This window comes from Chiloscyllium punctatum, chromosome 26 (assembly GCF_047496795.1).
Source record: "Chiloscyllium punctatum isolate Juve2018m chromosome 26, sChiPun1.3, whole genome shotgun sequence".
Taxonomy (NCBI): Eukaryota; Metazoa; Chordata; class Chondrichthyes; order Orectolobiformes; family Hemiscylliidae; genus Chiloscyllium; species Chiloscyllium punctatum.
In genome coordinates, this window is record NC_092764.1 from 14,047,388 (window position 1) to 14,065,362 (window position 17,975).

At 42.3% G+C, this 17,975-nt stretch overlaps 1 protein-coding gene across 1 annotated transcript in view; it reads left to right on the plus strand.

Moving 5' to 3' along the window:
- Positions 1-17,975, plus strand: part of vat1l (vesicle amine transport 1-like) — a 200,269-nt gene that overhangs the window by 71,549 nt on the left and 110,745 nt on the right. Inside the window, exons 5-7 of the mRNA XM_072595859.1 lie at positions 6,343-6,446; positions 6,602-6,657; positions 8,704-8,898. Of these exons, the coding sequence (XP_072451960.1) occupies positions 6,343-6,446; positions 6,602-6,657; positions 8,704-8,898 (355 nt within the window). The remainder of the gene's footprint in view (positions 1-6,342; positions 6,447-6,601; positions 6,658-8,703; positions 8,899-17,975) is intronic.

Consider the following 17,975-nt stretch of genomic DNA (forward strand, 5'->3'; position numbering starts at 1 on the left):
AAAGTGAGGACTGCAGATGCTAAAGATGAGAGTCAAAGAGTGTGATGCAGGAAAAGCACAACCAGTGAGGCAGCATCCGAGGAGCAGAAGAGTCAACGTTTTGGGCATAAGCTCTTCATCAGGATTTATTCTGCATCAAGCATAGCTGGCCAGGAGACTCTCAAACTCTTACTGTCTGCCAAGCACATTGGAAGGATATAAAGGCTGATAATCAATCTTTTTTGTTGCATTGTGAATGCACGTTGTGTTCCCATCGAATACATGAGTGCAACTCAAACTTGAAACTCTAACCTCTGCTTCAGAGCCATTGTTGCTACCTACTGCACTAGGAGAATTTGCATCTTGTTTCATCACTTCCCTTCAGCTTTCCCTTTCCTTTCGTCCCTCACCCCAACACGCTTTGTCTCAGGTCAATTTTCCCAACCACCCATTTAGTACAGTCTTCCCTTCCATTTACCCAATTTCCCAGTCCTCATTTTTTGTTTTCATTTGGCCTACTTTTGCTGTTATGTACAAAAAGACAATGTGGTTGAGGAGAATACTGAGATAGAGGCTACTGGTCTAGATGGGATTGAGGTTCACAAAGAGGAGTTGTTAGCAATTCTGGAAAGTGTGAAAATAGATAAGTCCCCTGGGCCGGATGGGGTTTATCCTAGGGAAGCCAGGGTGGAGATTGATGAGCCTTTGGCTTTTGATTTTATGTCGACATTGTCTACAGGAATAGTACCAGAAGCCTGGAGGATCGCGAATGTTCCCTTGTTCAAGAAGGGGAATAGAGACAACCGGGTAACGAGCGAGCCTTAATTCGGTTGTGGGTAAAGTGTTGGAAAGGATTATAGGAGATAGGATTTATAATCATCTAGAGAGGAATAAGTTGATTAGGGGTAGTCAACATGAGGGGAGGTCATGCCACACAAACCTTATTGAGTTCTTTGAGAAGGTAACCAAACAGGTAGATGAGGGTAAATCAGTTGATGTGGCATATGTGGATTTCAATAAGGCATTTGATAAGGTTCCTGAAGGTATGCTATTGCACAAAATACAGAAGCATGGGATTGTGGGTGATTTAGCTGTCTGGATCATAAATTGGCTATCTGAAAGAAGACAGAGGGTGGTGGTTGATGGGAAATATTCATCCTGGAGTTCAGTTACGAGTGGGGTATCACAAGGATCTGTTTCGAGTCCTCTGCTGTTTGTCATTTTTATAAATGACCTGGATGAGGGTATAGAAGGATTAGTTAGTAAATTTGCCGATGAGACTAAGGTCAGTATAGTTGTGGATAGTGCTGAAAGACGTTGCAGGTTACAGAGAGACCTAGATAAGCTGCAGAGCTGGGCTGAGAGGTGGTAAATAGAGTTTAATGTGGAAAAGTGTGAGGCAACTCACTTTGGAAGGAGTAACAGGAATGCAGAGTACTGGGCTAATGGTGAGATTCTTGGTAGTATAGATGAGCAGAGGGTATTCGATGTCCAGGTACATAGATCCTTGAAAGTTGTCACCCAGGTTGATAGGGTTGTTAAGGAGGCATATGATGTGTTAGCTTTTATTGGTAGAAGGATTGGATTTGGAACCATAAGGTCATGCTGCAGCTGGACAAAACTCTGGTGTGGCTGCACTTGGAGTATTGCATACAGTTCTGGTCACCACATTATAGGAAGGATGTGGAAGCTTTGGAAAGGGTTCAGAGGAGATTTACCAGGATGTTGCCTGGCATGGAGGGAAGGTCTTATGAGGAAAGGCTGAGGGACATGAGGCTGTTTTTGTTAGAGAGAAGAAGGTTGACAGGTGACTTAAAAGAGACATATAAGATAATCAGAGGGTTAGATAGGTTGGACAGTGAGAGCCTTTTTCCTTGGATGGTGATGGCTAGCACGAGGGGATATAACTTAAATTGAGGGGTGATAGATATAGGACAGATGTCAGAGGTAGTTTCTTTACTCAGAGAGTAGTAGGGGCGTGGAACGCACTGCCTGCAAAAGTAGTAGACTCACCAACTTTCAGGACATTTAAATGGTTATTGGATAGACATATGGATGAGAACTTAATGGTGTAGGTTAGATGGGCTTCAGATTGATTTCTCAGGTCGGCGCAACATCGAGGGTCGAAGGGCCTGTACTGCGCTGTTATGTTCTATGTTACTTGGCAAGAGGTAGGCAACAATACTGTCTACTGTAGAGACCAAAGATAGATGATTCAACTAAGCATTAGTAATATTGATAGCACTGCATTAGCCAAACTAAAAATGTCTGGTAGAAGAGGATAATTGAAGAAATATTACTGAATGCATCTGATATACTTACAGGAAATTCATATATTTATAAGTTGTTTAATATTTTATGAGCAGATCTGCACAGAATTGTACAAGGTGAGTTAGAGGATATATTGACAAATTGGACAAAGACATTGTGGCATTAAGCTTTTTCAGGCAATCAAGGAACGTCTTCCCATCTTCTCAGGCGATTGTAGATCAGTCTTTTGAGCTGTGCCCACATCCCAGGAGTAACTGAAGGAACTTCAAGTGTTTTGGAGTCATTTCATTAACACTGCATAACACAAAGGAAGGGCACTTCTAAGTTTAAAAACCTCATGGTTAATAGGACAGGAGGTATTTGGGAGGATTATACCTCATTGTGTGGGATCTTTAGTCAGGATCCATGTTTTCAGAGTTCTGATTTGCAACACACTACTGAGTGTAGACATTGTGAAGCCCTTGCTAAGCTTGTGATTTTTCTCGTGATCAGAACCATATCATGTAGACCTCACTGTCTATTTACATTAACCTTCCCCAGTCCATGGCTGCAAACTGGAATTAATGTAAGATTAAGATTCAAATTGGCTATGTCTCAGTTGAGGGTCAGAACAGTCTCAAGAGCTGAAAGAGTTCCTTCCGTTGCTGTAAAAGAGAATTACCTTCCAGCAGCTTATCTGGCACTGAATGAAGGATCTTTCCCAATGGAGTAAAGCAAGGCAGTTTTCTCTAACATTAAAGCCAGAATTTAATGCCCCCACCTCAAGGCAGATTTGTTGTTGGGGAATGCATTCAATTTGGACAAGCGGGTGATGCTTGAGGACCGCTTTCCTCCAAGTTATGTCCAGGATAGGAAGGCCTAGTTAAAGGCTGCTTCAGGCACTCCTTCCACCATAAGCAGAGGGGGAGAGGCTGCACTGTGCAAGAAGCCTGAAAAGCAAATCCTTCAGTGGTGCTGGCCGCCCTTACTTTCATTCTGTGTTTGAGGGACGCGGAGTCAAGAAGGCAGAGCTACTGAAAACCAGCCCCTGCCCTCGGTGCTAACTCCGCCTCCCTGTGTCTCATGTGACCCAACATCCCATTATCACTCACCTGGGAATCTTTGTGATTGTAGGCCTCGGGTGGGTATATTACCAGCAGCAGCCCAATGCCTCTCATTACCCAACGAATCTTGGCAGTGGTTTGGAGAGAGTATGATTTCTGCGTCTATGGTCCTTATGCCCCACTGCTGTCCAGCTACCTGCCTGAATAGCAGTAATGCTGTGGGCTTTCATAAATCTAGGTGCAGTGGACTTCTTTTCGGTCACACCCCTATCGGCTACGTTAAACTGTGGTATTCAAAGGTACAAGTTCTTCTTTCAAGAAGATTCGGTCATTTTTATGATGCCCAAAAGCCCATTAGCCTTTCTGCAGGCTGAAATAAATCTGTTAATCTGCTTGTTTATGATAAAGTTAAAATCACACAACACCAGGTTATAGTCCAATGGGTTTATTTGGAAGTATTAGCTTTCAGGGCACTGCTCCTTCAGTGGGGCAGGATCATCCCAGTCCATCCCCAGAACCTCCACATCATTGTTGATGATAATCCTGACCAAAACAGGTTTTCTACCTCAGGGGATGAATCCAGGATTATATAGTGTGGAAGCAGGCCATTCAGCCCATTGAGTCCACATTAATCTTCGAACGAACATCCCACCCAGACCCACCTTATAACATTGCATTTTCCATGGATAATCCACCTAATCCCCCTACTTTGGACTATAGGAGGAACCCATGCAGAAAAGGGGAGAATGTGCAAACTCCACATGGACAGTTGCCCAGAAATGGAATCGTACTCAGGTCCCTGGCACTGAGCCACTATGCTGTCCCACTTGGACAGGCTGTATAATTATTTTATTGCCAGTTCCTCATTGCCCTTGAGAAGGTGTTGGTAAGTTGCCTTTTTGAACAACTGCTCTCATTAGACATCCACAGTGTTGTTGGGGACCTCATTCCAGGATTTTGAGCCAGCGACAGTGAAGACACACTCACTATAATTCCACGTCAGGATGGTGTTGCACTTGGAAGGGGACTTGCAGTTAGTTCCCATATATCTGCTAACCTTGTTTTGCGAGACGGTGGAAGTGGCTGGTTTGAGTAGCGCTGTCAGAGGAGCGTTTTCAAATTGTAACAGTGCATTTTATGTATTGTACACTCTGCTGCCACTGTGCATGTCATGGAGGGTGTGAACTTTGAAGAGAGTGGTGGGGGTGTGAATAAATATGTTTATACTTGAACTATGTGACAACAGGAATCCCATGGAGGGACATAGAGTCGTAGAGATGTACAGCATGGAAACAGACCCTTCGGTCCAACCCGTCCATGCCGACCAGATATCCCAATCCAATCTAGTCCCACCTGCCAGCACCTGGCCCATATCCCTCCAAACCCTTCCTATTCATATACCCATCCAAATGCGTCTTAAATGTTGCAATTGTACCAGCCTCCACCACATCCTCTGGCAGCTCATTCCATACACGTACCACCCTCTGCGTGAAAATGTTGCCCCTTAGGTCTCTTTTATATCTTTCCCCTCTCACCCTAAACCTATGCCCTCTAGGGAACTCCCCAATCCCAGGGAAAAGACTTTGCCTATTTATCCTATCTATGTCCCTCATAATTTGGTAAACCTCTATAAGGTCACCCCTCATCCTCCGATGCTCCAGGGAAAACAGCCCCAGCCTGTTCAGCCTCTCCCTTTAGCTCAAATCCTCCAACCCTGGCAACATCCTTGTAAATCTTTTCTGAAGACTTTCAAGTTTTACAACATCTTTCCGATAGGAAGGAGACCAGAATCGCACGCAATATTCCAGCAGTGGCATAACCCTGTACAGCCGCAACATGACCTCCCAACTCCTGTACTCAATACTCTCACCAATAAAGGAAAGCATACCAAACACCTTCTTCACTATCCTATCTACCTGCGACTCCACTTTCAAGGAGCTATGAACCTGCACTCCAAGGTCTCTTTGTTCAGCAACACTCCCTAGGACCTTACCATTAAGTGTATAAGTCCTGCTAAGATTTGCTTTCCCAAAATGCAGCACCTCGCATTTATCTGAATTAAACTCCATCTGCCACTTCTCAGCCCATTGGGCCATCTGGTCCAGATCCTGTTGTCATCTGAGGTAACCCTCTTCGCTGTCCACTACACCTCCAATTTTGGTGTCATCTGCAAACTTAGTAACTGTGCCTCTTATGCTCGCATCAAAATCATTTATGTAAATGACAAAAAGTAGAGGACCCAGCACCGATCCTTGTGGCACTCCACTGGTCACAGGCCTCCAGTCTGAAAAACAGCCCTCCACCACCACCCTCTGTCTTCTACCTTTGAGCCAGTTCTGTATCCAAATGGCTAGTCCTCCCTGTATTCCATGAGATCTAATCTTGCCATTCAGTCTCCCATGGGGAACCTTGTCGAATGCATTACTGAAGTCCATATAGATCACATCTACTGCTCTGCCCTCATCAATCTTCTTTGTTACTTTTTCAAAAAACTCAATCAAGTTTGTGAGACATGATTTCCCACGCACAAAGCCATGTTGACTATCCCTAATCAGTCCTTGCATTTCCAAATACATGTACATCCTGTCCCTCAGGATTCCCTCCAAAAAATTGCCCACCACCGAGGTCAGGCTCCCCGGTCTATAGTTCCCTGGCTTGTCTTTACCGCTCTTCTTAAACAGTGGCATCACGTTTGCCAACCTCCAGTCTTCCGGCACCTCACCTGTGACTACCGATGATACAAATATCTCAGCAAGAGGCCCAGCAATCAATTCGTGATTGAGTTGGATGATAGAACTCCAGTTTCTTTGCGATGGCTGGTGTTACCAGTTGTCAATGTATGTGCAGTGACCTTGAGAGCATTACTGATGGCATAGTAAGAAACCTGAGACTGTTTTGTATTTTTGTAACATTAAGCCCGTGGAGTTGGTGATAGAACATTGATATGGAGCAGTTAGTGGAAATAGCCTCTTAATCCAAGATAAATTCTGTAGAAGTCTAGGTCCAAACATAGGTTCTGTAGTAAGGTCTATTTGTGGTTCTGCTACAGAATTTCTCCTGATGGAGTCGACATTGTCCTGGATTGCCTGTGTGGTGAAAATACTGGGAAGGGTCTTGGGCTCTTGAAACCACTTGGAACGTACATCCTGTACGGTAAGTAGAGTACTGGTTCACACCCAGTGAGTACTTCAGTCTGAGCATATTTCAGAAGCATGTATTTAAATAATAAATGGATTGTGTTGTTGCTTTAATGTGAAAGAATATTCGTGTCTTGCAAGCATTACAATCATGTATTCACCAAATTCCAGGCTCATCAAATATGGTTACCGGAGAAACAAAAAGCTTCTTCAGCTTTGCCAAATCAGTAAGTATTAAAAAAAAATTAATAATTAAGTAGTAAGTTGAGTATTGGCTTGCTGTGCAGAATGCGTATATGTCTGTGTTATGTGTGCAGTTATGTTATTTTTTGGTAGCAGGGCAAGAAATTTCTAGCTCATCCCTTTGATATTTTGTAACTCTGCTATGTTCTGATCCATAACATTTAGCTTCCACCAAATAATTCACTCGAGCCAATCGCTGTTGCTCACACCAAAAGATCTAAAGAAGCTTAAACAATTTAATCTCTTAAACTGCTGGAAGATATTAGGGATCTCCATTTTCCCTGGGATGACTGGTGTTCATCAGTTATCAATGTGCATTCAGTGACCGTGAAAACATTATTAATGGCACAGTAAAAAAATTGAGGCTTTGAGAATGTTTTGTACTTCTGTGACATTAAGCTAAACAGCGATAATAAACACAATTCCAAATTTATTTACGAATATAATATTTTACTTGTACTCTCTGCATTCTGAAGATTACACAGACTTTTACAGCACAGAAACACTTGACACAACAGGTTTACTTTTTGTACATTTGTTCGTAGTAGGCAGAGGATAGACAGCATTCAACTAACCCTTCCTTGCAAAACCCAATCTACTTTTAGATGTGATTTCATGATTGGGCAATACTTGCTGAATAACCCTCAATTCTACCATAGATAACAAATTAAGATAACACAGGCCGTAACACATTTACACTTGCTTCAGATGCCATGCGTCCCTATGCAGGGACTTGCTCTTTATGACCAACGGAATGTGTTCAAGCATTGTATCCTTTCTAATTTACCTGTGAGCTTGGGGGATCCAATAGTATCTCTTTGCTTTCTGCAATCAGAATCAACTTTACAATGACTAAACACCCTTTTCTCAGTCAAATAAATTGCTGTGATCATTTGAAATTTAGCATTCTTGGATGTTTCCTGATGTGTGCAAGATAAAAGGTAGGACAGAAGGAGGCCATTCAGCCTCTGTGCTGGATCTCCAGATAAGAAATGCACCTAATTCCATCCCTCCACCTTCTCCCATTTTAGCTAATGTTCATGTCTGCACGACCAAGAGACTACTTATTTCTACATGTCCACTGGTTGCCACCTAATGTGCACTCTCCTGGGGAGACAGGCCAGTGGTTGGTAATATGAGGCTGTGCAGATATAATTCAGTCTCCATTTTGAAGCCATGTATCCTGTCATGTTTTCATATATTTACATGATTTTAGTTTACCACCTACAGTTAAGTTAAAGCCAGAACTAATTTGTGAAGGAAGGAAGAAGAACAAAGAGTTTTCATGATAAATTGGAAGAAAAATTGACACAAAAAGTGAAAATGTGACAACAGGAAATTACATTTTGTCTACAGGAAGTGAATGTGAACATATTTTATTTACTATATTAAGTCGCAATCCCTGGCTAACCACCTAGTTGAGGCAAATGACTTAGATACTTTTAAGCGAATGATAAATAGATCGATAGACAGACAGAAAGACCAAAGGTCAGACAGATGGATGGATGTTACAAAGAAAGGAATACAGACAATGCTGATGGGGTGACATGAACTAGGAGAAGGAGAGGCTTGTGTGGGGCATAAATACCAGCATGGAGCTGTCGGGCTGAATGGCTTACTTCCTTGCTATGTCCTCATTGTATCTTGACTCTTGAACGTAAATGTTCAAAGCTAACTCCCTCACACACTGCATCTTGATGAACCCTTTATTTTGATGCCCTGTTCACTTAAAATGAATTTTCTAAGTGCTGAAGCCCACCTTCAAAATAGACACCTGCTTCCATTTTAAAAGTGCATTTGCTTCTTCTTTTATTTAGCCCAATAAGCTAGATTCATTAAACCATAGCCCATGTTGTACCTGTAAGCTAGTTTATAAAAACCCTGTTGTGCTTGTAGCTCATTAGATCTTAGTGTCATAGCGATGTCGTGCCTGTAATCATTGAACCATTGAATCTGTAACTCAAGGGATAAATGGAAGGATGGTCTCAAGACCAGTTTAATGAAAGTGAACGTTCTTTTTCCTTTTACAGTGGTGGCAAGTTGAGAAGGTGAACCCCATAAAACTCTATGAAGAGAACAAAGTCATTGCTGGATTTTCATTGCTTAACCTCCTCTTCAAACAAGGTCGTGGAGCCCAAGTGAAAGCAGTGATAGATAAGCTCATGTTGCTGTATAAGGAGAAGAAGATCAAACCTTTGGTGGATTCATTATGGGCTCTGGAGGAGGTAAGGAAGTCAAGTTGTATATACTGTGTGTTCGTGGATGAGCTGCAAGACAAGCTCTCTCAAATCATAGTAATTCGACTTGTGTTCAGTAGCAATGGGTCCACCCAGAGTATTCTGCTAATCAGTGTAATTTTCTTGAAATTGGCTGTGCCAGTGTAAAAGATAGCAAAATCTTTAACACATGTCTTCTTGAAAGGTATGAACAATGGAAATTAAATCTGTTTGTGGAATTAGCTATTATATAGACCATAATAATGAGGAAGTCAAGTCTCCATTGATTTCACCTGCAACAATTCCTTAAACGAAATTCTTTGGCACATTAATTTGCAGAGAAACTGCATACCAATGAGAGAAGTCAGCAGTTCATGTAGTTTTTGTTATAATTTAAAGTCAGGTTGCTCATAACTAGTGGATGCAATACTTAGGAAAAAATTTTTCTTTTGTTATTAGCCCATTTTCAATTGTGCTGTTAAAACTGTACCACGTCATGACTCTCATGAGGGCAAATAACTCAACATGGATTGCAGTGAGGAAGTTTGTGTTGGTTGGTGCTGTGCAATATTGTTGAACTCCAGGAAGCAGGTGTTTTTTGTGTTTCCCTCTGTCAAAGGCATAATGTTCTGTGGTTAACTGTGCATGTCAATCAATTAGATTACGGTATGGTTTTTGATTTATTTAATGTTCTTTGCTCTCTGTGCAAAGTTTTATCACGATGTAAAAAAAATGCTTGGTTTGACATTACTTCATATTCAGGAGAAATTGAGGACTGCAGGTGCTGGAGAATCAGTGTGGAAAAGGGTGGCGCGAGAAAAGCACAACAGGTCAGGCAGCATCCCAGGAGCAGGAGAATCGACGTTTTGGGCAAAAGCCCTCAATCATTCCTGATGAAGGGCTTATGCCTGAAACATTCACTTTCCTTGTCCTGGGAAGCTGCCTGACCTGCTGTGCTTTTCCAGCACTGCCCTTTTCAATTACTTTATATTAACAATGATTTCTGTTGAACCCAGTGGAATTTGCTTGATGTTTCTCATTGTGGTCAATACTGTGAAAGCGTCATAGGAATTGCCCTCATTTAAATGTTACGTCTCCCTAAGCTCATTCTATCATATAGTGCAACCTTGATTTGTACATTATGTTATTCATCTCACCACAAGATAAGAAAATCAACTATTTTATTCAGGGTTCAGGGAATTTCAGACACTTAGCTGAGGTAAATGAATGAACATTTGCAATCTGGGTATGATGAGGTGAAATCCTATGCCCTCAATCTTGGTGGGTTTGGCAATGGTGTGGGGGCATTTATTTGAATGGGAGGATGGCAGTGACCGAGGGCTATTGAGGCTGAATTGTTAAGTATATCCAAAGCTGAGGTAGACAGGTTTTTGGTCAGTAAATGAATCAAGGTCTATAGGGAAAAGTGGAGTAGAGGATTATCAAATCAGCCATGATCTTACTGAGTGATGGGGCAGAGTGAGTGGGCCGAATGGGCTACTTCAGTCCCTTCTTCGGGCCTTATATGGGGATAGCCTGTTCAGAAACCTGATGACTTGCACGATACTTGCCTTGCCGACAAGGTGGCACTGATTGTGTTGCCTCTATACTTTGGTGTCAGCAGTGATATCTTGAAGAGATCTCACTTGATCTCAAGGATCCATTTACATACTTTAGATCGGGAGTGAAGATCTGAGGCAGTTTGTGCTTCTCGTCAATGAGAGGATCATAGTACTGCCAGGAAAGTGTCCAGGCATGGAGGACATTCTTATTGTGGTTACAAACCAGTTGAATGTACAGGGAGTGGAAACTCTTCCTATTGTTAGATCTCATTGAACCTTGATGACCACATGGACAACCAGCAACTGAGACCTGCCCAATGATGGAAGCCAACCTATTGCCCCCAATTGTTCAGGGGCAATGTCTATCGTTAAACAAATATGCTGTCCAGCTCTAGCAATGACGATATCAATACACAGTGAAATGCAATGGTGGAAGATGTGTCTAATCCCACACCTAATTCTCAGTGGAATCCAGATGTGAATAAGTTAAGGTCACATTTACGTTGACAGCTGCTGTCCTGGGAATATTGACCAGTTTGAGCTCTTTGAGAATAAGGGCTCATATCTCTGTAGCTATCTGATTGGAGAACTACAGTCTCCTGGGACCCTAGTTTTCAGACATTCCCAGGTTGCTCCATCTTCGATATTTGATCCTCAGTGAAGGGTTCAGAATCAGTTACTTTCCTGTCCCTCTTTCCTCACTCATGATATACCGGACTTGAAACGTTAACCCTGTTTCTCTCTTCAAAGATGCTATCAAGCCCACTGAATTTCTCTGACATTCTGTGTTTGCTCATTACTCTTTTGCCCTCTGTCTGTGTTGCCAGCTAATGCCTACTCTATTCAAAGCCTAGATGCAGAGTGCCCACTCCTCTTGCCACCTTTGTGATGCCAAAGAACCAGTTCTCTCTCTGTTTTGTTTGATGGGTCATGGCAATGCCAAGTGCAGCTTAGATTGGCCACCAATTGTGTACTTATTTGCCTTTGGTGAGCTGGCCTTTGCTAGATGTGTTACCAGTCCAGTACCTTGAAAACCAGAAGTCCTAACCCAGTTGAAAGGAGTTTTCAAGCTGTCCTAATTGGTCGTAATTTCTGTCCCACCCTTCCAATCACACTGGCAGTCATTGCTAGCTCCAAAATTGGCACTTTAAAATTTCAGGTCTTTTCCATTATCATCTCAGAGTCACAGAGTTTTCACTGCATGGAAAAAGAATGTTTTGCTTGTTGTGTTCACACTGATTATCTAACATTTATCCATTAGTATCCCATTTTCCTGCTTTTAACTGTTAGCCTTGTGCTATGGCATTTCAAGTGCTCAACTAAATACTTCTTAAAAATGTTGAGGGTTCCTGCTTCTGTCAATCTCTTAGGCAGCAAGTTCCAGATACCCACAACTCTTTGGGTCATAATGCAACAGGTTTATTTAAAATCAGAAGCTTTCGGAGTGCTGCTCCTTCGTGAAGTCAGGTTGCCTTTGCCACTTCACCTGATGAAGGAGCAGCACTGCTAAAGTTTGTGATTTTAAATAAACCTGTTGCACTATAGCTTGGTATTGAGTGACTTCTAATAACACTGGCATCTCCACATCATCAGCACTCGGGGTGAAAGACATTTTCCTCAAATTCCCTCTATATCCCGTGCTCCTTACCATCACACTATGCCCCTGGGTTGTTGTCCATTGTACTAAGGGGGAATGTTTCTCCCTACCTGCCCTATTTATGCCCCTCATAACTTTCCACACCACAATCAACACGCACCACCTCCCCCCTCAACAATCCCCACTCAGCCTTCTGTGTTCTATGGAAAAGAACCCCAGCTAATCAAGGTTCTTTTTATTGCTGAATCATTCCAGCCCAGTAATCTGCCCATCTAATTCATTGGAAGAGGGTAGGGAAAGGTTTGGCATGGTGGCACAGTGGTTAGCACTGCTGCCTCACAGCACCAGGGACCTGGGTTCAATTCCCAACTTGGGCAACTGTCTGTGTGGAGTTTACACATTCTCCCTGTGTCTGTGTGGGTTTCCTCCGACTGCTCCGGTTTCCTCCCACAATCCAAGGATGTGCAGGTTAGGTGAATTGGCCATGCTAAATTGCCTGTAGTGTTAGGTGAAGGGATAAATGTAGGGGAATGGGCCTAGGTGGGTTGCTCTTCGAAGGGTTGGTGTGGACTTGTTGGGCTGAAGGGCCAGTTTCCACACTGTAAGTAATCTAATCTAATCTGCCCATGAGGATGGGATAGTTAACCAGGAAACCACCAGTGAGCTTCACTTCCTTTAAGTGTGTCTCAAGCTCAGACACTGTGGGGAATGAGTTAATAGGAGGACATAACCCCAGAGTGGAAATCCAGTTAAAAGTAAGCAAGAATATTTAGAAATAAATGTATGCGAGCTCTGTTCTGAGGGATATAAAACAGGTCAGATGAGTCATATACAAGCTTTTTTTCTAATTTTTCCTTCCTTAACAATGAATTGGCAACTCACTTTCCACTTTGCCTAATTTTCTTTATTATTTTCGATGATCCAAAGTGATTTTTTACCAATGTATCTCCCAAGGGTAGACGGTGTGGCATGGTGACTCAGTGGTTAGCAATGCTGCCTCTCAGCACCAAGGACCTGGGCGACTGTGTGGAGTTTGCACATTTTCCTTGTGTCTGTGCAGGTTTCCTCTAGGTGCTCTAGTTTCCTCCCACAGTCCAAAGATGTGCAATTTTAGATGGACTGGATATGGGAAATGCAGGGTTACAGGAATATGATAGTGGGAGTGGGTCACTTTTCAGAGAGTCAGTGTGGACTCAGTGGTCTGTATCCACACTGCAGGGTTTCTAAGAAGTATCATTAAATTGGACTTTCTGCTGTCTTATGAAAAACATGTTTTTATTAATTCACAGGATGAGGGCATCACTGGCTAGGCGGCATTTTTTGCCCATCTTAATTGAGTTCAGAGTCAACCACATTGCTGTGGGTTGGGAGTCACATGTAGGCCAGAACAGGTAAGGATGGTAGTTTCCTTCCATGAAGGACATTAGTGAACCAGATGGGTTTTTCCAACAATGGATTCATGGTCATCGTTAGATTCTTAATTCCAGATATTTATTTAATTCAAATTCCACCATCTGCCATGGTAGGATTCAAACACAGGTCCCCAGAACATGAACTAGGTCTCTGAATTAGCAGTCCAGCAATAATACCATTAGGCTATCGCCTTCCCAATACAGAGTATAAAGCATACCTTTGCTTCCTTAAGATGGCAGCTCTTGTGAAATCAAATGGTGGCTCGGTGGCAAAGTGGTTAGCATTGCTGCCTCACAGTGCCAGAGACCTGGGTTCAATTCCCGCCTCAGGCAGCTGGCTGTGTGGAGTTTGCACATTCTCCCCGTGTCTGTGTGGGTTTCCTCTGGGTGCTCCGGTTTCCACCCACAGTCCAAAAATGTGCAGGTTAGGTGAATTGGCCATGCTAAATTGCTCGTGGTGTTAGGTGTAGGGGAATGGGTCTGGGTGGGTTGCTCTTTGGAGGGTCGGTGTGGACTTGTTGGGCTGAAGGGCCTGTTTCCACACTGTAAGTAATCTAATCTGATCAAAGTTTTACTCCAGGTTGACATTAAAACCATAACAATTCCAGTTTATCTGTAATACTTATTTATGTAGACTACTTTTGTTTATTTAGGTTATCACAGATCACTGTTTCAATTCAGATTCAGTGCATTAAAGATATCGATCTGGATATGCAATCCCTGCACACCAAGATTTTTTTGTGTGATAATCATTCCATAAAATGACTGGTCCTCGGATTTAGATACTAAAATCAAAAAAACTGCAGTAGTTAATTCTCATGATTGACCCAAGATCCTCTGGCATTGCCTGGAATAACCTAATCAGGGTCTGAACTGTAATTCTCACTGGAGTTCTGTGCAGGGAGAAACAGTCTTGCCTTTCCATCTCAGCCCAGACCTACACCGAGTGAGAGCCTGGACCAGAGTAGGGTGTGTCAGCTCGGTCATGGCTGGATGGATACTTTGTGATGCCATCAGCTTGGGTTTAGTTCCAGCACTGACTGACATTGCCATAAAGTTTCTGCCTTCTCAACCTTGCCTCTTACCTGAGGTGTGGTGATGCTCAGGTTAAGCTTACCCCTCTGTACGTGAGAGCAGAACTATAGTGAACATATACCAGAATTAAGTAACTAAACAAAGTAATTTGGAAAACAAAATGTGTGACGAGCATGCAACCCTGGACCTTCCACTACGTGGGGCATTTCTCCCGAACTAATGAGTCGAATTTCTGTTAGTGCAGTGTTTGTCTTCTGTCATGGTCAAAAGTCACATGACACCAGGTTATGGTCCAACTGATTTATTTCAAATTGCAAGCTTTTGAAGCGCTGCTCCTCCGACTATAACCTGGTATTGTGTGACTTTTGACTTTGTCCGTCCCAATCCGACACCAGCACCTCACATCTTCTGTCATGGACTGTGTCCCTGGGTTCCCTCTGCCAACCGCTTTCCTGCTTAATGAATTGGTTGCAGTTAGCTGCTGCGTGTTAAGTTATTTGACAGTTTTAGTTGGGAAGTTGTCATCTTAAAAATGCCCCACCCAGTAAAAATTGGTCACTGCTATCTTCCCTGCCACTGGGGTCAGAAGGCTGTTTTCCTGTCAAATATTTAAAGTTCAAACTCAGTTATCTCCTTAGCATGGATATATATAGAGGTCAAGTCTGTTTATTATGTTTAGCAGTCTGATGTTTAAAACTTTTAACTTATTGTGATAATTGATGGGGACCTTGTTTGTCGATCCTTGATTTGGTTAAAAAAAGACTATATTTCTGCCAGACGTATTAGATCAGTTAACGTTTGTAGCAGCCTGTTTCCCAAAGAGAGGATACAGAATAAATGCTATTTATATCAACCAAACATTGCTTCATAATTGGTGGTTGGTGCTATTTTAAGTGGGGCGGATGGACAAACCCCAAATTAAATTGTTAGCTGTGCTTTGCCATCTGGTCAACAAAATGGAACTCCCTACAAAAATATTTACAATTGAACTTTGTGTTCAAACAAAAGTTAAACATTGAAGTTTACAGCAACTTGTGTTGTTTTGGACTTCTAATGGCACACTGGATTTTCAGCTGACTTTTGGAAGAACAGAAATAAAGTATGAGAAGTTCTCAACTTGGTCAGTTGAGTAGCCTGAGGATTTTCCAACTTTTTCTTCACACAAGTCAGAGTTAAACTATCGCCTGTCCTTGTGCGAGTACCTCAATGGAACTGGCCTTGTTTCATTTGTCAACCTTCAATTTGAATGGCCTCCCAAAATAGTCCCTTAATTTTACTGATGTAAAATATAAGTTGCATTCTGTCCAAGCCGATAAGAACCAAATACTCCCTCTGTATTGTTCAACTGAGAATGAGATTAGGTTCCATAATAAAGCAGAAGGTGCTGGAGGAAACCTAATGAGTTTGGCAGCATCTGTGGAGAGAAACAGAGTTAATGCATCAAGTACAAAGTCTCTCCTCCAGCACTGAAGCGAGCTGGAAAATAATGTTTTTTACGACATTGACAATGGGGGAGGAAGAGATGAAAGTGCCCAGAGCAAAAGACAAAGAGTTATAGTGGTAATGAAGGGATGGTATTGATGAAAAATAAGTGTGGATGGTTGGTTTAAAGAAATACAAGTTCTTCACCTGTTTGGGATCTTGGGCAGTGAGGAGGGGGGAGTTAAAAGGGCAGCTGCTACACTTTCTGCAATTGCAAGGGAAGGTGCATGGGGAGGGAATGGTGAGGGAATGTTTGGAGTGATGGAGAAGTGGACCAGAAGGGAACAGATGCTGCAAAGTGCTGACAGCAGAAGGAAGGGCCTGATGTGTAGCAGTCTGCTGGAGATGGTAGAAATGGCAGAAGAAAAGAAGGACAAGTAAGCTGTGACTTCACCTTGGAAGTGTTTTGGGACTTCCTTTACATCTCCATCTTCTTTACCACCATCAGCACTCCCTCTGAGTTTTGCTCTGAGCACCCTCTCCATCTAGTCCACTTGTTCTTCTTACCCACTTTCTTAACAGCATTAAAACCATCATTTCCCCGCTCCCTTCAGTTTCAAGGAAGAGTCTTTGATATGATTTGATTTGATTTATTATTGTCACACGTACCTAGGTACAGTGAAAAGTTTTGTTTAGCATGCAGTACAGGCAAAGCATATCATACGAAGATCATAGGGTGATAGAACAGAGCAAGGAATAGAAAGTTATTCTATTTAGTTATCTAAAGGCTGCAAAGAAGGTGCACAAAAAGCAAGATCAGCGTTAAAAGAATGTTGTTAGTAATTTTAACTTCGAATTGAGGTTCAAAAGTACAGAATGATTATAAGAAATGTGAGAATATGATCTGTTGTACAGAGCTCGCAAAGAATTGCCCTGTGTCAGCACCATCTTGATCAAAAATCAGCCATTGGACTCGAAATATTAACTCTGTTTCTCTCTTTACAGATGCTGTCAGATCTGCTGAGTTTATGTAGTAACTCTGTTTTTTATCCAGATTGCCAGCATCTGCAGTAATTTTCTTTTAATGGATTCTATAATATTGGCTTGTATAAAAAGCACATTTTTTCAGTCTCTCCTTTCAAAAACAGATTTTGCCCTGGAATAATTTTAGGAATTTCCCAGGATAGTTGAGGGTGGGGGCAGCAACACAGGCCTAGTGGGTGATTTTGATTGCGATAGTGGAAAAGTATGCCAACAATAATTCCCGGAGCTTCATTGAAAGAGTGCCATATGGGATATGTTACATTCACGTATGAAGGCAGATGAATGAATGATGATGATTTATTGTCATTTGTAATCGACAATGAATCTCAAGCTGGGACCTCGACTTAAAATTTCATACAAAAAGCAGGTCTTCCAGTGCAGCACTCTTCCAGTAATACCCTGGCATGTCCGATTTAATTTTTGTGTTCAGTCTCTGGAGTGTGATGAAACATGTGGTCAAGAGCTGGCGATTGGCAATGTTCTCACCAAAGAAACTTTGCTGAAGCATTTCCCAATATAATTCCTGGCAAAGAGTTTTTATAATTAAGTTGTTGAGGAACATTATTACTTTAGTGTGAGTTGTTATAGTGGGTGGTAAAGCACATCTGGTTAGCCTAACGGCAGAGGCTCTTTGCAATACCATTGCCAATACCTTCTGGTGTATTCCAACTGCAGTTTTCAAGTGAAGAGGATTGCAAGTAAATTTGAGGAAGGGTAACATGCCTCCCTAAAATGACAGAAATGCTGACAACACCTTGTGGTGTGGTAGTAGCGTCTCCTACCTCTGAACCAAGAGCCCAGGCTCACATTCCACCTGCTGCAGAGGTGTGTAGAAGCAGCTCTGAACAGGTTGATTAGAAAATATGTTAGCTGTGCAACTATTTACTTGAAAGAAAGATAAAAGATTTGTTGCTTTGACGTTATTAACGTTATTAACCTGTTGTACCTATTATTAATGTTCTCCCAAAGTTTACAGAACGGGCAAACATCACTCAGTATCACTTTATGTCTTCA